At 32.6% G+C, this 25,588-nt stretch overlaps 1 protein-coding gene across 1 annotated transcript in view; it reads left to right on the plus strand.

The window, feature by feature from the left end:
• Nucleotides 1-23,675, plus strand: part of LOC120344728 (fibrocystin-L-like) — a 69,602-nt gene extending 45,927 nt beyond the window's left edge. Inside the window, exons 67-103 of the mRNA XM_078112583.1 lie at nucleotides 79-197; nucleotides 688-826; nucleotides 1,182-1,321; nucleotides 1,488-1,617; nucleotides 1,879-2,001; nucleotides 2,555-2,680; nucleotides 3,115-3,257; nucleotides 3,416-3,542; nucleotides 4,112-4,274; nucleotides 4,738-4,828; nucleotides 5,129-5,282; nucleotides 5,505-5,649; nucleotides 6,071-6,150; nucleotides 6,548-6,751; nucleotides 7,414-7,579; nucleotides 7,939-8,050; nucleotides 8,647-8,777; nucleotides 9,389-9,558; nucleotides 9,667-9,771; nucleotides 11,169-11,318; nucleotides 11,714-11,859; nucleotides 12,232-12,327; nucleotides 12,837-12,983; nucleotides 13,674-13,775; nucleotides 14,423-14,542; nucleotides 15,092-15,229; nucleotides 17,346-17,505; nucleotides 18,255-18,355; nucleotides 19,075-19,189; nucleotides 19,613-19,781; nucleotides 19,930-20,167; nucleotides 20,731-20,891; nucleotides 21,208-21,313; nucleotides 21,572-21,702; nucleotides 22,257-22,419; nucleotides 22,720-22,829; nucleotides 23,012-23,675. Of these exons, the coding sequence (XP_077968709.1) occupies nucleotides 79-197; nucleotides 688-826; nucleotides 1,182-1,321; nucleotides 1,488-1,617; nucleotides 1,879-2,001; nucleotides 2,555-2,680; nucleotides 3,115-3,257; nucleotides 3,416-3,542; nucleotides 4,112-4,274; nucleotides 4,738-4,828; nucleotides 5,129-5,282; nucleotides 5,505-5,649; nucleotides 6,071-6,150; nucleotides 6,548-6,751; nucleotides 7,414-7,579; nucleotides 7,939-8,050; nucleotides 8,647-8,777; nucleotides 9,389-9,558; nucleotides 9,667-9,771; nucleotides 11,169-11,318; nucleotides 11,714-11,859; nucleotides 12,232-12,327; nucleotides 12,837-12,983; nucleotides 13,674-13,775; nucleotides 14,423-14,542; nucleotides 15,092-15,229; nucleotides 17,346-17,505; nucleotides 18,255-18,355; nucleotides 19,075-19,189; nucleotides 19,613-19,781; nucleotides 19,930-20,167; nucleotides 20,731-20,891; nucleotides 21,208-21,313; nucleotides 21,572-21,702; nucleotides 22,257-22,419; nucleotides 22,720-22,829; nucleotides 23,012-23,150 (5,060 nt within the window). The 3' untranslated portion in view covers nucleotides 23,151-23,675. The remainder of the gene's footprint in view (nucleotides 1-78; nucleotides 198-687; nucleotides 827-1,181; nucleotides 1,322-1,487; nucleotides 1,618-1,878; nucleotides 2,002-2,554; nucleotides 2,681-3,114; nucleotides 3,258-3,415; nucleotides 3,543-4,111; nucleotides 4,275-4,737; nucleotides 4,829-5,128; nucleotides 5,283-5,504; nucleotides 5,650-6,070; nucleotides 6,151-6,547; nucleotides 6,752-7,413; nucleotides 7,580-7,938; nucleotides 8,051-8,646; nucleotides 8,778-9,388; nucleotides 9,559-9,666; nucleotides 9,772-11,168; nucleotides 11,319-11,713; nucleotides 11,860-12,231; nucleotides 12,328-12,836; nucleotides 12,984-13,673; nucleotides 13,776-14,422; nucleotides 14,543-15,091; nucleotides 15,230-17,345; nucleotides 17,506-18,254; nucleotides 18,356-19,074; nucleotides 19,190-19,612; nucleotides 19,782-19,929; nucleotides 20,168-20,730; nucleotides 20,892-21,207; nucleotides 21,314-21,571; nucleotides 21,703-22,256; nucleotides 22,420-22,719; nucleotides 22,830-23,011) is intronic.
• Nucleotides 23,676-25,588: the final 1,913 nt, after the last annotated feature.

Consider the following 25,588-nt stretch of genomic DNA (forward strand, 5'->3'; position numbering starts at 1 on the left):
ATAAAATAGTATTACAGATGAATTTTGGAGGCACAGTGAATATCATTTTATTGTTTTGATGTATATATATTATAATAGTACGTGGTGACAATCCGATTCTGAGAAGAAAAAGAGCTCTGGATACTGGAGATTATTGGGCTGACCCCACTGCTCTTAATAGAGATATTCATATGAATACATTTAGATGTTATTTTGCAGTAAGTTCATTTTTCTTCATGCTGTATATAAGTAGATTTTAAGACAGAGTGTAGGGATTTCAAGAATTCAAATTGTTCAAATTATCACTTTGAACCTGCTGCACATGCAGTATTACCCTTTAACCCCAAAAGTGTAATTGACTCAATACATATCACATATTACTCCTGCCATGATGGATAGATATTTGAAAAAAAGGCTGAAGCTAGGAGTGAAACTGTTGAAAAAAGTAGTCTTTTTGTCTTTACTTTTTTTTTTCTAACTTTCTAGAATAAAAAATTTGTTCCCATTGAAACAAGCCCAGATACCACTTTAAATTTCATTGCTATTTCTAGCTATATTGCTATTTCTACAACCTTATAATCTTGGATAATTCTCATTCATATGTACAGAAATCCATAGCATAGTAGTTAAAAAATAGTTAAAAAATATTTTCCTTGTGATTTATTTCTTTGTACCTCTAATTTAGAATTTGTTTTGTCTTTGTTGCAGGACTGTATTCCACCACCAGATCCAAATACAATTCCACCTGCAAGAGAGAGACCTGACGATTTTGTTTGGTGGTCAGACACTTCAATATGGGAAGACAATGTGTTGCCAACAGATAATACAGACGTTACTATTGAATCTGGTAAAGCTTACTAGTAGCATTAAATTTTTTAAAAGCTAGCCAATCCGGTACTAATACCAATGTGAAACATTGTTATATTTAAAAGGTATGTCAACTAATTTGTAAAAAGTACCAATTGTTAACAGGCTATGATGACGATCACAGACTTTATGTTTTAGCATATAGCATGTGTGATTGTTTACTATCCAATGAATTTCATGAAGGTTTGCTTTAAACCAGTGGTTTCCAACTCGACACATTTTATTGTACAATGCACAAAGATTGGTGTGAAAGGTTGTCGATAAGAACTGTTGGTATTCGACGAGATTAAATCTGTTAACGATTCTTTGTTTACAAAATTATTTTTTCATCTTAGGTGACTGGGTTGTAGCCGATATTGATTTGCCAATATTCAATACGCTCTGGTTGGAAGGAGTTTTAGAATTACAATGGGAACCCACTGAATCAGGCGATTATAAGAATTTTACCATTCAAGCAACTTACATATTCATACGAGTGAGTTTTTAATATACAAAGCATATTGTACATGCTTCATGTATTATATCGTCTTATGCAATTCAGTTTCATGTGTGGCCGTAAAGTTTCAGAATGCATGCTCTTTGTTAAAATAATTATAGCTGATATATTTTTTATATTTATTTTTTGTTCTTTAATTATCCAGGGCGGAAGATTAATCATTGGTTGGGAAGACAATCTTTTCAGAGGATTAGCAAATATAATATTGACTGGAGACAGAGATACAGAAGACTTTGCGATTGTCCAAGGAGTTAACATGGGAGCCAAAGCTATTGGTATTAAGAAATAAATATATTTATATACTAAATTGAAAGGTTGTGCTTTCATTTTGGAGTTGGCCGGAAGTTTCTGAAAATATTGTATTATCATGAACCACAATGTCATTAATGTACTCAATTGTAATATGTTTAATTAGGATTTCCTTTAAGCAATTGAATAATTTATGTAGTGTATAATGTTGTTTCATCATTATTTCACTGCAAGATGCATTATATTTGATCAATAATACAACCACATAATTTTTTTTACTGTTATAGGAGTGTTTGGTGGGCTAGATATGCATGGTATAAAAACAACAACATCTTGGACATCTTTATCTCAGTCAGTTTCTGCTGGATCATCTACTATTGTACTCTCGAAAGCAGTAGACTGGAAAGTTGGTCAGTGGAAGAACATAATGAAAAATAAAATACCTATATATTTTCATTACATTCATTTATTTTATTATTTTACTTTTAATATTTGATTGTTAGGTAAGAAAAATAATTTGAAGCAATCATTGATAGACACTGAAAACATGAAAAAAACTAACACATTAATAAATATAAAAAATTCAATTTTTACTACCTTTCAAAGTGAATACAGTATACTACTGCCAAGTCCATGAATTTTTATGACTTGGTTGGGTTGTTGTTTTTTCAACTTGACCATTCTTTGGATAAAAGTGAAATACCATATCATTTCATGCTTGAACTTGTTCTGATGTTGCCAGCCATCATCATGATAATTATAATAAGGATCTTACATAGCAGACAAAACAGATGGCGGCTGAAAATGCTCCAAACTGCTTATGCATACTTATATATTCTGCATTGGAATATTTGGCCAAAATTTGTTTAGTAACAAAATATTATTTAAAATGTTATTTCTTATGTACCAAATATAAAACGTTTGTTTGCTGCCTTCTAATTATTCAAATTTTTCCGTTAATAGGTGATGACATCATGATTACAACTACAAGTTATGATCCATGGGAAACTGAAACATTCAAGATTACTGATATCAGTGTTGATAAAACAACTTTGACATTGAACAGCACTGTGCAGTATGATCATATTGGTGAGAACATTATGCTTTTTTTCATCTTCTAAATTATTTTGATTTAATTTAATGATTATGCCTTTGGAGTGTGCAGTCAAGCCACATTCTTTCTCACCTCAACAAAACCCTGAAATGGCACATTTGTGACCTGGGATTAAATAGTGTAAGACAACTCAACTACTGTTCAATCAACAGTGCTACTATTTTGAAATCTTCAATAGTGCGTAACTTGCTATATTCAATTCAACTTCTTTGTGTCCATTTTAAAGAAATTTTTATTTGAAATACCTAATATTACCATATTTGAATTCAACTCACCAGTGTATATTGATGCCTGTAAACTTAAAACAGCCTATACTGAGGCAAGTATATTTAATAAACTCACATTGTTTGGAGAATTCGAAACTTTTTGATAAAAGTACATTTATTGAAGCATGCTTTTATTATTTCAGCGGAAACTTACACTTATACCAGTAATCCAGATGTTACGATTGCGGCAGAAGTTGGATTATTAACAAGAAATATAAAAGTTATTGGAAATGAATATCCTGGATCAGATGAAGAATCTTTTGGAGGTCGAATAATTGTTGGACAGGTAAATTCTCGCTTGTGTTTTGTTCTTCATATTCAGTTTACTGTGGATATTATTCACCCCAAAATATTGGTAATTATCTCATTTAACATTTCACTCAACTGCTTTATTTTTAAGAGCAGTTAAATATTTTTATGAATGTTATATAATGGATTTTATAGTACTTTCAAGGAGGTATCGAATACAAAGGATATGCCAGAATAGAAGATGTTGAATTTTTGCGCATGGGACAAGAGGGGTATTCTGATAGTGCAGATCCAAGATATTCTCTAGTGTACTGGAAATCAGGTGATAATGCTATCATTTTTAATTGTTCTACCAGACCAATATATCAACGAATTTTAAGCTATATTCAGATCAGGTTTGGTGAAACTAAAATCTTTTGCGATTTCTGGTTTGAAAATATTTTGAGTAAGAATATCTCCCAATCAGTGAAACTTCAACGTAAGAAAAATTCCAAGTGCGACCTGATATGTTCAAGCCTTTTAAAATAGACTGTTAGGAAGGCTTAGGAAATTTGAAGCTGTTTGAGTATTTGTAAAAATTTTGTTTGTTCAATTGAATTATTTAAAATTTGAAATTAGGACTCCCAATTGTAAAGAATTCTGAAATTTAACACCTGACTCCTGAGAATTTGGAAATAAGACTCTCTCTCAGACTCTAGGTGGAAACCTACCAAACTTGACCTCACTGCTCTGATTCAACTAAACAAGTGGTTTTGTCTCGTTGTTATTCGTATACTAAAGTTTATCGTTTTATTAATATGTGGTATTTTTTCATATCTTCAATGATTCTGTAATTTATGTTACCTATAATTCTTCATCTTTTTGTATAATTAAATTCATTCTTTATTTAAGGAACATCCGATCTTATAAAACCATCATATGTGAAACGATGTGCATTCTTTAGAAATTTTAACACTGCAATTGGAGCGTTTCAAGCAAACAACATTGTTTTTGAAGATAATGTCATTCTTCATACTGTTGGATCTGGTGTTATTATTGAAGGATCAGATAACAGGTGATGTATACTTCACTTGTGTTAAAATTAAATTTTTGAAAAATATTTTTAAATTTTTTTATGAACTTTTATGAAAAAGAGGGAATCATCCTTTTTCAATATTTCAAGAATGTGATAGATTTTTGGGTTTTGAAATAAAAAATATCCTTAGTATATATTGATATATTAAATTTCTGAATTTGTATTTCACATACATACTGAGAACTTGCTAAATGCCGTTAATACCCTGTTGTAATTTTTTTTGTCTATATGTTCTATTATTTTGGATTATATTTTTATATTTTTCATGGTAATTAAGTAAAATATTATAAAATGAATTACAGAAAAAGCATTTGTTAGAAATGCATAGGAACCACAACATATCAATATTAATGGTATTATTTATAGTCTATGAACTGATGTATTCTATACCATTTTATATTAATTTCATGCACCTTTATTTATTCATTTTTACCTATTTCAGTTTTACAAACAATATAGTTGCGCTTATGATAAACCCTGGAACATACAGAGACAAAACCAATGCAATATGGTACTGGTTTGGTGCAGTAAAGGTCTGTTAATTTAGTCAAGAATGTTGAATGCTTTTGTTTAGATATTTGTCACATTATAGATATATATTCAAGTTCTGGTGAGTTTAGGAATTTATTTTTGCTCTCCATCTATACAATTTCTGTGAAAATGAAGATGTTCTGCATCTGTTCAAAATGAAATCAGAGTTATTAAGGTTTTCTTTCCTTTTCAACATACTAGACAATATTCAAGTCCTTATTTCATAGTGATGCATTGTCATTGTATCAGTCAAACACGCTTCCATTTTTTCTTTTCAAAATGTAATTTTTTTCATTCAACAGACAAGTGGAGCTACTTCTGTTTATATGAGTGGAAATGTAGTAGCTGGATCTGAGCGTGCAGCGTATTGGATAGGTGGCGAGCCATGCAGTAATCCAACATGGGGTACAAACACTGCAAGAGCCAGCTTGCAAGGAGTTTATTTGAATAAATTTGGTAAAACATTTTATTTAGATTGCTGAATTATGGTATTGTTCATATTCTTTTGAAATCACAACTTATTGACTGATTTTAACTAGAAGGTACATTTTGATATGAGATATTTGTGTATTGAAATCACCATAATAGTAGATGAATTAGAATTACAATTTATCCTCTTTACTTTTTTGTGTGGATTTGTTCTGCTAGTTGTTACCTAAGAAATTATATATCATATAGGACAAGTTGGATGTACTACGATAAGAAATTTCAACATACATCACTCTTATGATTATGGAATATATTTTCAAGACTCAAGTGATGCTGAAATTCATTCATGCACAATCACTGATTCTGCTATAGGAATTATAACTTTGTTCAATGGGTAGGTTTTCTTAACGCTGTTAATCCATTGTTAAATTTAAAAGTTTCTTTGTGTGAGTACGAATAATGTGGTATATTATTTATATTTTGTTAAATGCATAACTAAAAATTACATTGTACATTTAGCAACCAAATTTAAATCCTTTTATGTTTATTGGTAATTTATATTTTTAAATATGCATTATAAGAATAGATAACTACATATCATTACATGCATATGCATGGTAATAATAAAAATCTCTTTTATAATACTGTACATACATACTGATGTCACACAATGCAATATTTTATGACCACAATTGCATATGATTTTAGTAGTTCTATTTTAACGAAATTGTAGTTGTTACTTTTTTCTTTGAACATACTGCAATAGAAAACGTTGATATAAATCTCATTGTGTTATGTGTTTTATAACCTTTCAGACCATCTGCTACGTCCCATGTTTTTGAAGATAAATATGCTCTTATCAAAGATACAACTGTTATTGCTATTACAAAACCAGGTAAGTATTTCTTAGCTGGATATAATCTACTTTGTGTTTGCATTCCTAGTATTATGTTTTACTTGAAAAAATTGAGAATTTGTAATATTATATTTTTCGCTAATTTGAATTTCCAATCATCTGAAACTAATTTCGATTCCAATCATCTGAAACTAATACATCATAATATTTTCTGGAAAATTTCGCACACTTTGGTTGGTCACAATATATCTATCGTAGTTCACAGTTTCATGTTGTTAAATCTTCACATTTTTAATTCTGATGTCGCAAAAAATTAATCAATATTTCAGATATAATTATTTCCAGGAAAACAACTTGTTTTCAGTGACAAAATTTTCGAATTTGCCAGAGTAAAAATTCTATCTTTCTTTGTATAAAATTATATTTATTTTTCTAGGTGTTTGTGCTGCATCGATTTCTCCAGCAATTGATTATCTGGACACCAGTCCCAATTTCAGGCCACCAAGAACTGTTGCTGGTAACAGTGTCAATGTTGGATTGTTTGGTGCATCATTCATGTCTGCCCACAATGCTTGTACAAAGAAACCTTGTGCTGGACTAATGCAATATCCTGCTTTGGGAGGTGAAGTAAAAGTTGAAGGTATGCTGGAATAACTAACTACTAAATGTGATCACAAACAGTGTGTATTCTTTTAAACCTATGATTTGAACGTTTTAGGAATGTGTAAAGAAAACTGGGCCACTTATATATTATATATACATACCGGTATAGGTATTTGAGAATAATAATGACATAAAATATTGTAGATAATATATAATGGTTGTAACATAGCTAGATTGATACTTCATATAACTTTTTTCATTATTGTCACCGAATTGCAAAACGAAACACTAGTTATTAATTGGAAATAATGAATTAAACTTTTATAATAAAATAAAAATTCAATATGAGTTAGTTTTATTGTCGGCATTACTGCAAACACAGTAAAAATATGACAGAATTCATGAAATGTTCTTTCTGTGTAGAAATCCAGTATTTTTCTAATCTAAATTATTTCTATAAAAATGTTCTTTCATAAATCCAGTTCTACTGTGAACCTCGCATTTATGCATTTTTCTCATGTTATCAATGGAAACTAATTTCAAGGATTGCAGTGAAAACAAATGATTATGCTACTTTAAGCTATCTTCCACATAATCAACATCTCAACTTTTCCCAACTAAAAAATGTATTAAACAATATAAAGATTTTTATCTATGTGACATCTATACTCTCTCACCAGTGCATGTTATCTTATTCAGATGTAGCATTTATAAACTTTGATGACGCTTCTTGTGGGATTGACAACATTATCTTTATGCCAAATTCAAAAAATGAAGATTTCCAGCATCCCGTGTTTTTCAGTGGAATTACTTTTGAAGCATCATCTGTTAATACAAAAGTGTTATATCTTCGGCCATCAATTGGGTAAATTCACGTTTTGAGTTTAAATTAGTTTTAATGTTGCATGCACCTGAGAATTCTATTATTATTCAGTTATTTACAAATCTTTGTTAAAATATAGCTCCAGTTGCCCAGTCATTTTGAAATGTAATGCTATTGAAATTTCAGTATGTGACCATCACCAGCTGTAATTATAATGAAGCTTCATGCTTTTAATTGGCTGTAGGTATTTTGAACTGCAGGATTGAATAAAAATATTCAAATATGTCTGCAATATCCATCGCCCCTTTACTATTCAATTTTGACTATTTGACACAATTGATATTTATTAATGAGTATAATGATGTTCATACTCATATTCTTCACATTTTTGTATTCCTCAGTAAAGTGAATCCATCAGATTGTGTAGATATGACATGTGATGGATTGAATAAAATGATCTTGACTGACTTGGATGGTTCTTTTCTTGGATCAGCTGGCACAGTTATTCCTCAGGTTTGTATGATTTGATAACCTTAGGCATTATGTTCGCTGCCTATTGATTCAGAAAGTCAGCTCGTAATAATTTCAAATTTCTTTGTCTTAATAAAAATCTTTACATAATTTTCTATCCGTCTTCCTACTGTAAATATATTGTTTGAGTATTCTTTAATTAAGGAAGTTTTGTAAGACTGTTCCTTAGATGGTTACCACCAAAATATTCAATGAACTTAGTTTTACTAAGTTTCTCATCTGCGCATTATGTTATAAATAATGGGCAATATTCAATACCATCTAGAATGGATCTAGATAAAGATGGGTTAGTATAAAACATTGTTTTATGCCTTTAGGTGTATGTACCAAGGTCACTAGAACCTAGAGTATATAGCCTTGTAACAAGCTAGGAGCTTAATTTATTTTTAAACTGTTCTTTATCATTCTTGAACACTTCTTTAGTGATACCACAAACGAGATAAGCGAACTATCAGCTGTGTTCACAAGATTTATTATCGATTACAAAATAATACAAAAATACCAACATAAAATTGCAGTGATTTTATTTTTATTTAATTTTTTAAAATATTCGACAAATTTATTTGATTTTTTATTAGGCTGAATTTGAATGGGATGGTGATGCTAGAAGAGGATTGGGAGATTACAGAATTCCAAAAACAATGTTGACAAGAACCAATGGAAGTAGAATTCCAGTTGAAGAAATCGCACCACATAAAGGAATTTTGAGGTCAATATCATTTTGAATAATTCTTTAATTATCCGTGACAATATTGTTAATGAATAATGCTTTTAACAGTGTTAAAAACTTTCTAATCAAATTCAATTTGACATAGAAGAAAATTCTCATTATTTTAAAGATTTTTTTATCATGTCAGTTTTAATTCAGGGCCTGTCATTGCTTGTTTGTTATGAAATACTTCTTCAGACTGAAGATGTCATTTTTAATTTTTGTTTTCACGTTTCACTATTGGCCATCTAAAAAGTTTTACTTTGAGAATTCTTCAATATTTTTTTTCCTCTTTTTTATTTCCTCCACTGCTTTTATAAGATCTAAATTTTGCCTTGCGTATACAATACCTGCTTGCATTTTTTAGTTTGTTATCATGACTTCATTTCGGTTGAATTAGTTCAGTACAATTTTATAATATTTTTATGCAATCTAGTAGATTTGTATTCTTTCTGCTCATAGTTTGATTTACTTGTTATGGATGTATAATAATTCAGCAAATATTATGGTTAATATTTCAAACTTTTAACCAGGTCAATTTTTTCATTTTTTTTGTGTCATCATGAAACACACCTCACTCATGATTCTCACTATAATTTGTTTGGTTTTAGGGCTAATGGTGCAGGAAAAAATTGTGTTTATCAAAGTGATTGGCAAGCATATGAATGCCATGGATACAATCATCAATTGTTCATCATCGAAAGTTTGGATTGGGACAGCGAAACTAGAAGAATTTCACCTGTTGCTTTATTATCGGAGGGCTATATTGATCTAATTAATGGTTAGCAATCTAAATTTTATCAAAAACAAGATATCAAATCACTATTGTGTTAGTTTTTAATAACTGTTATTTCATTTGTATTTAACTCTTGACTTAACTTATTCATAGGTCCCCAGGATCATGGATGGTGTGCAGGCTATACTTGCCAATTGAGATTGTCAACATTTTATACAATAACTGCAATTGATCACAAATATGAGATCCATTTTTCAGGTGACAGTCAAGATTGGTAATTAGTACGGATGGGCCGGGATTCGGATCCGGACCCGGATTCGAGTCGAATCCAGGCATTTTTTGGACTCGGATTCGATTTCGAGTCCAGGTCATTTTTACCGAGTCTATAATCTATTCTGTTTTTACTACGGTAATTTACGCCTATATTTACACTCCTAATAAAAATGATGACAGATATCCAGATAATATAACGCAAGTTAAAAACTATTGATAGCTTATAACAATGATGCGCAAGTCGTCTTCAAACTATCTATCCTTTTTATTATACATGTGGTACACAATAAAATATGTGCGCAATATTTCAAGTTTTCGATTCGCGTAAATAAGTATGAAACATGCTCAGGATCAACCCAAGGGGGAATCTCATCAATACCTCGTTTAAATTGAGTTTATTATGTGCAATCTTTCCTCTAAAAAGGGAGCAACGAAAAGCATGGAGCGTTTCGGAACGTTTACATAAACTACTAACTTGCAAGCATTGTTTTGACGACGAGTGGCATCTCTCTACCAATTGCGCACACGATATAGTAAATTTAGGGCTAGAAATATCTGGAATTATGGGGAAGCATTGTAGTCAAAATCTTTTCATTTTTCATATTGACATGTAAGAATTTTTAAATAGCCGCCCAGAATTGACGCAAGGTGGTGGGCTGGAAATCCGGTTCACAGCCAAGGCGCACATTGACCCACGTTTACGTTTGTATTATGGCTGCCAAAAAGGAAAAAAAATATATTTTTAAATTGATTCAACAGCTATCTGCGGAACCATTAGGCGAGAAATATGATCTACGACGTATGTTTGTGAGCGCACGATGCTGTAGTATGGTCAAAAACGTGTTTCTCTACTTTAACATTGTGACGTCACAGACTCGGTGGATTCGACTCGAGTCCCTGGCCTATTACTCGGATTCGTCGAATCTCTGTAATGCCGGACTCGTCCCATCCCTAGTAATTAGTATTATTAGTACAAAATGTGGTGTACTGGTTGGAAAAGTTTATGTCGATGTTGACAATGTGTACAAAGAAAAGTCATGAAGCCAACGATCACCAAACGTTATAATTAGACAGAATTTTAAAAGTGCAAAAAACTGGTCAGATAATTTAAATTCGTAAGTTGAAAATCTTGTTCTAACATGATTTAAAATAATCGCTGATATATTTCGTCAGTAATTGTCGTTTTAGCAAAATCATGTTTTCTTCTAATTTATGCCCATAAAACATTGACTTCTATATATTGTCTCTAAATGCTTTAAATGAATTTGCTTCACAATGTTTACTTCAAGTCTTAATGATTTAGTCATATTGAGCATAAGTCACTATACATTCTCTTGATTATTCTTCCTCAATCATTTTGTTCTTTTAATATTTATAAACAGGATCCAGCCCACAAAAACTCAGGTTAAGATTACCTCATGCTGCCAGCAATGAAGCTATAGTTACTTGTTTATTCTATTCAACATCTAATCGGCTTGATGTATTCTCCAAAGGAGCTTATGTTTTGCCAAAGAATGGATACTATGAAGGAAGTATGTCACACTTCTAAAATTCACATCAAATATAAATAATTTTCATATCTTTATATATCTTATATTTTGAGAATTTTCTGACATACACCATAATTTATTCTAATGAATTCAGGATAGAATTCTCATATTCACAAACTCCGGTCTTTCTACTATATTTTTTCAAGATAGCTTCATGTGATCTACCATTACTACTATTTGATGTATCCAAAGTATTATTTGATACATACACCTCAATCTTGCCAAATTTTTACTGTCCAAAGTTTTTGCATATGTTTCTTAGGTTTCGTAGAATATGCAATAATGTGTGTAACATTCTCATAAACCTTGAATAAAGTGGTTATACAGCTATAGTGAGAACAATGAGAAGTTTTCAACTGAAATGCAAATTATTACAGCAAAAGTATTGACAAGAAAACCACCAGCAAATGATACAGATTTTTATATGCCAACATTCACCGATCCAGTTGGAAGTAATTATTATAGCAGAGAAAGACAAACTATTTGCATAACTGTTCGTGGAAATGACCATGTGGATATTGAGGTATGATGTTATATGCCGATAAATTAGTCTTCAGGCATCTAGTTTTTGCAGTTTGGTTTGCCAAAGACCATAATTGAACAGGCATTCAGATCTCAACTTACTGTGAACAGATTCATGAGGCATGACTCAAATTTTCCCGCATTGTTTTTATTATTTTCCTTTCACACCTTAGAGGGCTAAAATACAATATTATCAAATTTAGGGTTAACTTGGACTCATAGACTGTACTAGTTTTAACTAAGCGTGATATAATGTATTGCAATCTGAAAAATAGAAGATGGTTTAAAGAAATATAGAACATCCTAAAATTTTGCAATTTTGTTATTTTTTTTGTTATTTCTATTCAATTTTCGTATTCAAATATTAATTCAGATATCAAACGCTGTTTATCTTTCATTTGGTGTGCCCTCGGTGACAACAGAAGAATTTTTCGACGACTTAATAACAAACTTGGCTTTATTATTGAATGTGAGTACTGTTCATGCATATACGGTAATAGGAACTACAAACTACAATTTATCTAATAAAATTTATTTGATATTTCCAATGTGAAGATTTATTGTTAATATTGTAATATTATTGTTTCTGTAATAATAATATTGTAATATTATTTCCAATTTCTCTATATACCAACTTGATTTAAATTGTGAAACACAATTAAACCATTTTTTGATATTTCCATCTTATATTTAATATAATTTGGGGGATCACAATTTCTAAGTTATTTGACACTTGAATTATATGTCAGTTACATGTATTAATTTAACTGTTATACACATTGGACTGGCTTTGATAGCAATCTGCAATTGCAGTGGAATTCAATATCATAAATACTGTATATGTATTGATTTACGATAGTCATGAATTCCCAAAAGGTACTCATAACCTACTCTATTTATCTCTTGTCCCTTCGGTTATTTATTATTACAATGAAATGATTTACAAATATATATATATATACTTTTACTTTATTTAAGGTTCCAGAAGATGATATATGGATTGCTGAGATTGTGAGAGAAGAAGCACGTCGCAAAAAACGTGGAGTTGGTATCACAAGAGTCAGAATAGGTATTGGTAAGCCCCCATCGCAGACACCACCAGCAGTCACAGTTGTTCCCCGTTCGGTAAGTGGAAGCTGAATTTTGATATTTGATGCATCGATTATCAGAGAGAGAGAGTTTATTATTTTTGTCAACCAATATATATATTGAAATAATAAATTACACTCTGCTATGAATCAAAGTTTCAGAAACGATGCCTTTTTTCTATGTTTTTGCTGATAACACATGACAACGGTGTAAAGAGGGTCAGTTCAATAATGACTTGGGTAAAAGTAACGTCTCCTCAACATGCCCATATAAGAATGTTAATCTGGAAGTTCAGAAAGACTTTTTTCCATCCATTTTAACTATAAACAATAGACAGACCACTATTATTTAAAAGAAGATAGAAAGCCGTATGAATGTATTACAATGTGTTCAAGCATTTTAGCTAAATGGTGAATAGCCACATGTTGTTAGTTTCCAGTACTTATTCAGTACCATCATATCTATTGATAAGAAAATCATACATTTTTCCTTAACAATAGCTATATTATTGAGTTCTGGATAGAATTTCAAGCACTTTGCACCTGGAATTATGCATGGAAAGAACACAATGCATTGAAGCATGATATTCTTATATAAAAATAAATATCGTATATCTTTTAAAGATATTATAATAATTCATATTTAAAAATGAAAATCGTCATATCATAGATAAACAACAAGTACAACTACTTCTTACTTTGCTATTTTCATGTTCTCAACTGACAGGAGGTTGATGAAAATGGCACCATCATTGATCCGGGCACTATCAGTCAAGAAACATCAGAAGTCATCGCTGAACAAGAAGCAGAAAATGGTTTTCTCAATCAGGTTTATGAAAATTTAATATTTTATGCCTAAAAACTTTTCTTCTTCAATTACTCATACCTTAAGTATTTTCCTATACATTTTTCATTCAGCCTGTATTGTGATTATTTCTGACATGGTTTTATCTAGGAATCAAAATCTATGCATTTGAAATCTTATTGTATTGCAACTTGAATTCAATTTCTATTTTGATAATATTAGCAAGCATTTGTTTCACAAAATCTCATGTTGGGTTGTCTAAAACCACGCGGCGCGGCGGTGTGGCTCAACGGGCTAAGCGTTAGGAATACGCTCGCCACCGCACCTCTAATTACTCTGCGTGGGTTCGCAGGTTCGAATCCCATGCAGGGATGGTTATGTGCGAGAGGATTGCTGGACTCCTCGCCGTCGTTGGGTGGTTCACGTAACCGCTGGTCGGTTACGGCTTCCTCCACCACCAAGTCCATGCTTCCGAAAACAAACAATACAGTAAAAACTAATCCCATACCCGACTTGGAATGGTAACCGGACGAGAGGCTGTGGTTCGCCATATGAATAAGCCGTCTTATCGGCTTTCCTCTCCCCCGGGATAAATATGTAAATTCTATCCTATCCTTCTATCCTATCCTATCTTTGCCATTTCTAACATGTGTTTGTTTTTCCCCTTATAGGTTACTGCAAAGATTGCCAATGCCATACAATTGGGAAACTTATCAGAAGCACTGGGTGCTGAAATGACAGAGACTGCCATATTTGAACCATTGCCCCCACCAACTTCAGAGAAATGGGCTGTGAGAAAAAATATTTATTTATCATAAAAAAGCTTGATGTTTTGTAAATATTGTCTTTCGTGAATAGTGAAAAAAACAGATTAAATACCGTTGCCCCCATAAACTTTATTTATACCTAGCGTAAATAACTAGTTTATGTGTGATGGTGTTTTAATCTCAGGATTTGCTTGTATTCAGCGCATCAAGCTAAGTGTTGGGAACAGCCTTGCCATTACACCCTATGCTGGTTTTCAGATTCAAATCCTATCTGGGATAAATATGTGCAAATGAATGCTAGATGCTGGTTAATTTTTCCCACATTGAAAACGAACTGGTAACCATATGAGAGGCTATGGTTTACTATATTCCCTCAGCTGTTTTGTCGGCCTTCTTTTCTTTGGGATAAATATGAAAATCCTGTCATTTATTTTTGACTATCATAATGAAACATGTTTCTTAATGATTAGTACATTTTCAAACATTTTCAATTTGAATTTTAGAAAACTGAACAAACTGTTCTTACAATTTAAAATCATTAAAATTATTAAAAAGTATATTTTATGTTGTTAGGATATTGTTGAGATTCTTGAAGAAACTGGTGGAACATTGATACCAGTAGAGCCTATTGTCCCAACTGAAATGCAAATAGTAACTCAGCCTGGACCAAATCTGATGAGAGCAGGCGAACCTTTCAGAAATCAGCCTAAGGTGATATAGTGCAAATATTACAAAATGTTGTAAGTGTTGGTGTTCATCGATGCTGTTAAAAAGTAACATTTTTGTAAAATCAAAAATAGTTAATCAAAAATAACGAAGTTCGAACAAAAACAATGCTATAGAGCAGGGCTTCCCAAACTTTTGAGCTCGCGGCCCCTTTTAATATATTAAAATTTTTCGCGGCCCTCGTTCACGTTAATAATGCTAAACAGTAATATGCATTTTTAATATTTTATTGACGCAGCTAATTCTCAACTTTTAGTAGGCCTACTCAATAACAAAAAAAGCACATATTTACTCAGATTAACATTACTCAATTATTCAGTGTAATGGGTGTGAATGCTTTTTGCTGCATAGCAAGTTCAGCCGTGGCTCAATGTTTGTTTATGCAGACCTAAATGATGAATTATGATGTCTGGCCACAGGCCACCGACGGCATGGTTCTTATCTGGAATTGTTACGCACTCTTATTGATCAAATTTAGCATACGGCAGCGGTTTGTGCGACGCCAAATTATCTGGGACAAAACTCGTGGCGCACCTACACGAAAAATACGCTGCCTCCAAATAAAACACAATTTTGTCCTCGTTAATGTGTACTTTATGCCTTTTGAGGTTTATAAACATGTAGGCCTAATGAATAAAGGCAAAAGGTTAACTTTTGTTTCTTATCCCTGCCTGGTTTTCTTTAAAATGCTAAAAAATCACTCATGTTCGATAATCTCGGTTCAGCAAATGAATAAACTGCAGCGTACAAAATGCAGCTCTTTTGTTACACAACAATAGACGGTACGTTATAGAAAGTGAACAACATAGAATGGTAAAATGAATTTGAATCATAAACACATCATTTGCAATGATGAGAAAAAATAATACATTCAGAATAAATAAAATATGTGAAATATGCAATCATATATTAGTTAATATTTAACATAAATATCCTAATTTTCGAGGCGCACTTAGCAAATCTTACGAATAGAATATTCATTGTTATGCAAGCGCGATGATTCAAACGCGTTTCCCCGAAAATTAGACCAAGCCTGAATTCTGAAAAAAGACTTAGGCGATAGCGCAATTTTTTTGACCTAGTCCCGTGGTTCTCATAGCGTGTCATTTCAATTTCGCTAGGGCGTTGCAAAATTTTGTGATTCGTGAACCTTTCAAACAACTCATATCTTCTACTTTTACTGAAAAAAGTAAGATTGAATAATAAAGTTTAAAGTTAATAAAGTTTTGATAAAGATTATAAAGCTTAATTCTGAAAATTCGGGTTTCTGTAGATAAAGATTATTTTTCCTTGGTTCAAAAAGCGTTGCGCACTCCCATCCCCTTCGCGATTTCGTATTTATATGAAGCAGGCTTTTCTACCAGGGCCCATTAAATGTGATTTCACTGACTGTCGGTGAGTTTTGTTTGTTCATAAAGGAAATATAGGAAAATATTATAAATAAGCGAAGATCCGGGAATTTTACAAAGAAATTTTATCTTGAAATACTATTATTGGTTATTGGAATAGTTTATGGATTTCTTTAACCCTTACCGTGCGGTGGGCACGTATACGTACCAACGACAAAAGTCGCTAGATTGCGGCGGGTACGTTGATGTACTCCACTGTTTTATTTAGCAATCGGTCGCAAACTGTTGGTCTAGTTTTTCCAGGTTTTTTATTGATAAGAAGTCTTCTTCGAGATTAACATAAGCGACGGTAAATCTCGCTTTCGTTTACGATGGGAATTTTATTTGCAGCGGAACGAGGGAGTGTTTTTGAAATTTATTCAAATTTCGGTGTTTTTTGGGTGGTAATAGAAGACATATTATCCCTTCCATCTACCAAAGTATTTTGAGTTAGATCACGAAACTGCTACAGAAATATTAAGCTATTGTTTGCCAACCACGAAGCGGTAATAGTAAAGGATTTAGCGAATATTTCTATTTTTTATCACGGTTTGAAGTTTCAACTCCCAAGAAAAAAAATGCCTTTTTTCCATCCGGTATTTCGGATCCTCTGAGGAGCTGAGTTATGCTACCACAAAATTATGTACTTTGTGCCAGAATATCATGTGAGGGTGCGAATGAGGTACTTCATGTGACAAATTTTTTCTTCACAGCTCAAATTCTTGGATGCAAATGGAAATGTAGTGCCACTTTTGGGTACGGAAGTAAATCCATGGATTGTGACAGCTCGATTTTATAGTGGCATTTCCAATGGAGCAAACTTGATTGGTGAAACAACAGCTTCATTTATGGGAAGTTATGCTGAATTTGAAGGTTTATGATTTATTGAACTTTGTATCTACTTTTCCTATTTTTATTCACTGTTTTAATTAACTTGTTGGGAATTTTTATGAACAGCATTTCAATAAAATATGAGGATTCATAGCAATGCTTGTAGTATATTTCAATGGTCTCTACTTGATATTTTAAACTTCGAAAATACTCTGTTCTACTCCCCTTTGATGATCATCTTAAGGGTCAAATAATTGTAATAAGTTTCAATCTTATGCTATATGCTTATGTTATATGCTAGAAAATTAAAAGAAAAAACCTATATGCTTACGGTAAACTCTTTCTTTCTAAGAAAGGAATGCATACTTTATGTAACATATCATGTCTTGTGGTTGTTATAATAATTTCTCTAGCGACAACTCTCAAGATTTTGAAACAATATCAATATCAATTTTGCATGTGCAAATTTTACTTGTATAAAACTATAACCATTAATTAAATTTTTGTTATTGGTATTATTTCCTCTGGTATGTGGAATGAGATAAAGTAAGTCAATTTTGCTGCTGTACCAATATCAACCGAGTGATTCAACAACAAATTTAGAAATTACTTGCGCTATCAAAAGACTATCTTTAATGTGCATGAATGCACAGAATTATTCACAATTATCGCATGTGGTGATAAAGTATCACTAGGATCTTCAGGATTAATATATTGTTGGTTTGACTTTTTTTTTTTTTTTCTGCTTCTTCTCATATTAAATTTGATTGAACTTTGAAATTCGTTTTTAGACCTCGGAATTGATATCGAAGGAAATTATCAACTTGAATTCTTTATCTCGACTCCGGAAACAGATCCGCCTGCTTTTGCTGTGGCCTCAAATTCTATCACAGTAAGTTTCAATTTTCACATGGAACTTTTCACATTTTATGAACAGAAGTGTGGATGTTTATATATGTGTGAATACCTGATCAGAATGGTCTGAATTTTACTGTTTTGAAATACCCTGAACAACTGCATACACCTCACCACCCAATATGTATTTGCATTGATGTAAACTTAGCCTGGCCCTGATTATGACTACTAAGAAACTGCAAAAGTAAAGTAGAAAATTCGGAAAGTATCAAAGATGATTAAAAGTTTTCTTTATTACATTATATTGTGTATGAATCAATATTTTACAATTTTATCTTCAACAGTCAAAATATAGGGTTATATTACATTGAAAATGGGAAAATGCGTGCAACATTTACAATTTTATGTAAAATGATGTATTTTTTAGGAACAAATTTAAAATAAGTCAATTTTTATTCATTTTTCGTTCATCTGTCTATTTTTTATATATGTTGTATAAGTAATTAATTTATTGAAACACCCTCGTATCGAGCATTGCAGTTACATCTGTACTTAGCCTGGTTAAGTATATTCAAAAACGAGGTTTGAGACTTGCAATGCATTTGCCATGCCATCAATAGCATGTGGGTTTACTTAGCTGGAATTAACATTTCGAGTGGTAAAAAGTGGAGAAGAAATTATTTGTTTGATAAAACTATGCATTCTCATATAAACCTCATTTTTTGTCTAAACTACTAGTGATATATAAATTTACAGCTGCGAACTCCTCGCACTGCAACTAATTGCACAGATGAAGAAGGTGAAGATAAGTTTGATAAAGAATATGTTTATGAAGGAAATTGTTCATCATTGTGTTTGTTTAATTGTGAAGGTAATTTAATAATTTCGAGATTTGTCATAGTCATAGAAAAACTACTGATACACATACCAAAAATAACATTAAACCTTGGTAATAAGCTATTACCTCCTATTCAATTATAAAATAAATTGAATATAACTGAATTGTTCATTTATATATTCACACCTTCATTTTGTAGAGAGCACTAAATCATTTAACATGTGTAAAAAAGGTGCTACTGTTTCTTAGTCTATGACAAAGCTATAACCAACATGCATATTTGCATATATCAAGAAATTTATATTCAAAAAATTCAACATCGCCATTATGACAATTTTTCAATTGTTCATTTTGTTTTCCCTTGAAAGAAAAAATGTATATTGTCAGAGCTGTGCTCTAAAATTTATTATTGAATGGATATCAAGAATTCTTTTAAGACGAAAACATTTTATTTAGGTGAAGATGAACAATGTTCAGATCTCATATCTTGTGGTCCGCATTCTGAATGTGTTGCATTTGAGTGCATGTGCAAAGAAAATTTTGGTTTTGATGAAAATGATCCAGATAACTTAGAAGAATTACTCAATCCTGAAATATATTGCATGCCAGGCCATATGGAACTTAGGTTAGTGTGAGAAAAGCAAAATATTTTCTTGGATTATGTATCTAGGGTTTGGGTATGATAATGTCAAAATCTGTGGGTATTGTGCAAACTTTGAATTGATCGGTACAAAGAAAAAATTCCTATTTCACTCGCAAATAACTAATTTCAGATTGGACAAATGTGGTTTGAATTCAATTGGATTCTATCTGAACAATTTATTCATTTTTGGAGATGGTCCCGTTGATCATATCTTTTATCAACCTTCTTCATTCGATAATGAAATCCAACGCCTTGATCTATCACATGATTGCAATACTTGTCGTGGAGAAGTATCAGCAACCACAAATGGCGTTGCATATAGTTTTAGTATTGCTGAAAATTTCACTGATTGTAATGCAGATGTTGTGGTAAGCAAAATTTATCAAGATATATCTTATTTTATATTCTTTTAACGAAAAATTGTTTTGATACATAACCTGTACTTTATCTGTTGTTTGCAATCTGTTTGTGAATAGTATATACAATATATCACCGCTATATTTTCTTACTAAATATTTTATTGATTTTTTTCTCCAAAACTGGCCATAACAAGTTGTTTGAAAAAATTAAGTTGTTATAGTCGCCCTACTCAGTTTGTTTAATCATAGGGAAAAATTTAATAAAGGGTTTCGCTCTGATGGTATATTATATTGTCTTTTTTGATATTCCAATGTAATAATATATGTTGAGAGATGTATTTCACTACTGTAGACTCATTTAAGTCAATGTTTCCCAACCTATGGTCCGCGACTCAAAACTGAGTTGCCCAAAAATTACAAAATTCCTTGAAAATATGGTTGGTCACCACTGATCTAACTGACCAATCATTAGCACCTATCTCGTGCCATGCATCCTGAATGCAACCATATTCAAGAAGATTGTATTTTTTTAAATTTGGGACATAACTAAGTGTATATAAACATTTTTGCAGGAAAATGCAACTCATATTATATATAGAAATATGATTCGTGGATCACGAGCAACAAGTGATGGAATGATAATACGTGATCGTCCTCTTGAAGTTCAATTCACATGTAATTATGTTCGTACATTATGGAAAACACTGGATACTGCTCTTCATCCTTTCATAAAGTATGTATTTGATATTTAAAACATTTTGTCTGAATTTCGAAATAGAACATTTGCTGAATCTTTGTTATATAAGATGTTCATGGCATTTCATTGCTTCATCTTCATCACTTACTACTGTTTGCTCTTTGATGTTGCAAAAATTGGATATTGGAAAACAAATAAACGTCTGGCTATCCTTTCATTTTTTTTTTTCAAGATGATTTCATTAAATGAGTATGTTTTCATTTGATGTTATAAATCTATTATTCAATGATCAAAATCATTTACAAAATTAACATGTTAGCCTCCATTAATGCACTACACATTCATGTTTCAGTAAAATCACATTTGATATTGAATCTGAAGGTAGTTATGAAATAGTGATGGGAATTTGGGAAGATTCTCAATATCTTATGCCTGCTCAAGCACCTATTGAAGTTCATGTGAGTGTTGATTATGTGATTTTTCCGCAACTGGGTCATTTCAAATAAAATTCCACTTGAATCACAATGTAGTTGAGTGTTTTAATATCACTCAAATATAAGTATCCATACATAAATATGTGAGAAATCCGCAAATAACATACCGTACTACTCTTTCATTGATATATAATAACTCTCTAATTTTTGCATGAACGAGTTCCCAAAATCATTCCTCATAGAGCAATTGGGGTACACAAAATAAATTAATTGGTATTACAGGTACCTGATCCTATATATGTTGCTGTGTTGGCAAATGGTGTTAGTGATGTAATCTTATACATGGATAGTTGTTTTGCAACTGCATCAAGTGATCCTGATGATGAAGACCATTATGATCTTATTTCTGGCGGGTATGCAAAAATTTAGATTATTTTGGCATCACACTCTTTCTTTCATTCGATTGTACAACTTTAGGATAGAATAGGATTTACGGTACATATTTATTCCGGGGGAGAGTAATGTCGATTAGATGGCTTATCATATGGCGAACCATGGCCTCTTGTCTGGTTGGCAGCACATGACAGGCATAGAATCAGTCAGCCAATATTTGTTCCAGGTGCATTAATTCAACGGAGGAAGCCATAACCGACCAGTGGTTACGTGAACCACTCTACAGCGACGAGGACTCCAGCCATCCTCTCGCACATAATTCTCCCCTACAGGATTCAAACCAGCAAACCCATGCAGGATAATCAGATGTGCGATGGCGAGCGTATTCCTTACGCTTAGCACGATGCTCCACATTGCTGAGCCTTGCATTATGTAAGTAAACAATCATAGGGATTTAAAATTGTAAATTGAAACCATTGTGCTCAATGTAAAAACGTATATCTGGCATACCTAATGCTAACGCTAAAAGTCATTAATAGATTGAGCTGGCATGTGATTTCTTCTACTTTTCTAGATGCCCTTCTGGTGAGGATGTTACAATGGCAAAGAATGGAATAAACAATGAAGACTTGTATTCTTTTGAATCGTTTGTATTTGCTGATCACCCTGATAACACGACAATGTATCTCCACTGTCAAGTTGTAGTATGTGTTCACGACACTACTGAATGCACACCGGTATGAATAGTATCTTGTTTCAATTCACAGATAGGCTAGTTGGAAATTTGAATTATAAATAATCACTACATATCTTTTTCATTTTTCTTGATTATTTGACACCGCGTGACAAAATGGCATCAATTCATGTTTTTGAAGGTTGACATGTTGTGCTGATGATCTCTGTCTCACCATTTAATATCCTTCATACGGTTCATACTGCGTTTAATATCAATCATGGGTATGATTGTGCACTCAAGAATTACTGCGTTAGGTTTTCTCATTGTTATTTCATAAAAATAATGATATTATCATATACAGAACTGTGAACCTGTGAGGAAGAGGCGAGATAATCACAACAAGTTGAATCATCTGATTTCAATTGGACCTATTTCAGTTATAAAAGATGCTGGCCAAGTTAAAGGAAACACGTATGTAAAATTTTGTTATTTTTATGAAGTCTGGAGTCACATAAGAAAACAATGGGGTGGGTTTATATCTAAATAAGTATAGTGCTGGATGTTTTAATTTCCCCAATTCAATAAACACAAGAGTTAATGTTTGTTTATTATCCAATGTTTAATCTTTTTTTCCCTCATGTTTCTGATTGCAGGATAAGAAGCAGACGTAGCATTGAAGACATGAAATATGCTCGAGCATTCCACAGTGGCTCTGCTATGACTTCACCATTTGTCAGTACTTCTGGAGTCGGTAGTGTCGAGGTTGGGAAGTTTTTGGATGAGTCCAACTAAGTTTTGGAAAGACATTGTTGAAAATAATCACTGCCACATGACCACTGTTGTAAATTTTAGCCACTACTTTTATTGTTCGTATTTTACTAGATGTTCAGTATTTCATTGATTATATCATTCATAATTACGGACTATTGATTTCACTGATCTGGACCTTCTCACTAGTTTTCCCAATATATTTTTCCACTTTTTAATTGTTGTTGCTGCCTAGATGCCTATTTTGTTGTTTTGGAACAGCCTTATTATAACAGTCCCATCGTTGTTTTAGTATAAAATGTCTGATAGTTACATCACAGTTTGGAATTGTGGCTTAACATAATATTACTCAACATTGCATATTCTTTAATTTTATACAGATCAATTGCGCCTTTTTTATTTTAGAAATATTGGCGATATCTTATGAAAATATGTACGCGAGACAATATAACATCATGTACTAAATTATATGGAACAAAACGATTGATTGCGTGATTTGTGATTCTCATTGATTATTATGATTATCATCTGAATAAACTATGTTGAATATCTTTGCTGTTTTACTGTATTCTATATTGAAAGTTGGCATCTATAGTCGAAAAAGGGCATCCCTGAGATTGGAAATTGAAAATATTGGTGTTCATACAGACTGGTAGGAGCGATCGAGTTCTTGAACAATGGCCGAAACGACCTGTATATACTTTGGAATTGAATTATGGCTTCATTCTAATAGCAGACATATCACTGCGATATATATCTACAAGCATTCGGTGGGTACGGTATTAGAGGTAGTATTCGGGATATTGATAATGGTAGCCAGATCTACTCGTCGAACCGTCATAAAGGTCTCGTAGTTCGTTCTCAGTCGCTTTCGTCTCTCCAATCGTATTAGTGTAGACCAGTGTTTTCCAAACTCTTTTCTGTCAGCGCCCCCTCGGATGACATTTTAACTAGTAAACGCCCCCCTGACAAAAAAGTCAAAGCAACTTTATTCTCCATTTATCAGTAGTATATTGTGAAGGTTGAGCCTAGTGAAATGCCGCTAGCTTGATAATATCTGGCTTCATTTCAGTCAAGAACCGTCTTGAGTCTCCTCGTCTGACACTGTCGAGGGAATCTCTCTTGATATGTAAAAGTGCGGTCACTGCACTGAATACACGCTCTACCAAGAATGAGCTGGCAAGAGCAATAAAAAAAGGGTTCCAGCATTACGAGGCGACGCCCCATACATGAAATCAGACGCCTGCTTTCCTGAGAGAAAAGTCAGCAATGACATCCAGTAGGAACCCCAATTATCGGATTGAAACCTCTCAGATTTTGATACGTAGGGTGTTCAAGGGACATTTGTGTCAGGACAATCCTCAAATGAGTAGTGAACTCAAGGCTGCGATTGCAGAAATAAAATAGAGGAATACCCAAAGAAGAGTGATTGACAATGTTGCAAAAATAATGCAATTCTTTCTTCAATATCGACGGGGGCATTTGGAACATATTCTAGGAACAACATAATTTTTGTGCAAAACGTCCTAGATCTTCCGACAATTTTGGGTACAAACATACACAAACACATGTTCAAGTGTAGACAAAAATGAATAATTCACTCCATTTTCGTAGGAGTAATCGAGATTGATGGCTCCGTTTTTTGGAGACCACGATGTATAATACAGTTTTTGATATAAGTCAGTTAAATATGCTGCTTCAGTCACTGTATTCGATATTTTGAAATTAACACACAAATGATAAACCGACATTAAACAATTTCAGACACAACATGATTCAACAATAGGCTATATCTTTGCCGTTTGCCAATTTATGTATTACTTATGTAGCCTTATTATTCAATGATTCAAGAAATATAAATGAATCTGTTAAGTCGCAACATGGAGATGGTTCTATCTGGCGTGCGTCAGTTCAATCAGATGCCCAGATCTCACGTGTTGCTCTTAACAAAACAATAATTATAACATGAAGGATGTTGTACTTACACTGCCGCTTCAGAACACTATAGAACCCGATAGTAAAATGAAGCTGTTATTTAAAACAGTACAACGAAACGTGCAGTGTATGGCGAAGGAAGCGAATGCCGTATGCGCTAGACTAGTATTATTATAAAACAATAGGGATTTTAAAATGTCATAATACCTATTTTACGTTAAGCGAGAAATTTCCGACACCGAAATCACAAGCAAACTACCATTAGTTTGACCCACAACATGGGAGTAAATGACATAAAACATCACTATTCTTGTGAATTTCCGCATTGATGTCAGCGCCCCCCAATCGCCCAGTTCGACAGCCAGCAGCCCCTCCCCCAAATCGCCATCAGCGCCCACCAAGTTATCGCAAACGCCCACACGGAGATGTTTTCGCACACTTTGGGAACCGCTGGTGAGACAGAGAGTAGCCCCACCATGTGATGAGATTATTAATAAAACATATTGTCGCGTTGAGGACTCAGAATC

Source organism: Styela clava, chromosome 5 (genome assembly GCF_964204865.1).
Source record: "Styela clava chromosome 5, kaStyClav1.hap1.2, whole genome shotgun sequence".
Classification (NCBI taxonomy): domain Eukaryota; kingdom Metazoa; phylum Chordata; class Ascidiacea; order Stolidobranchia; family Styelidae; genus Styela; species Styela clava.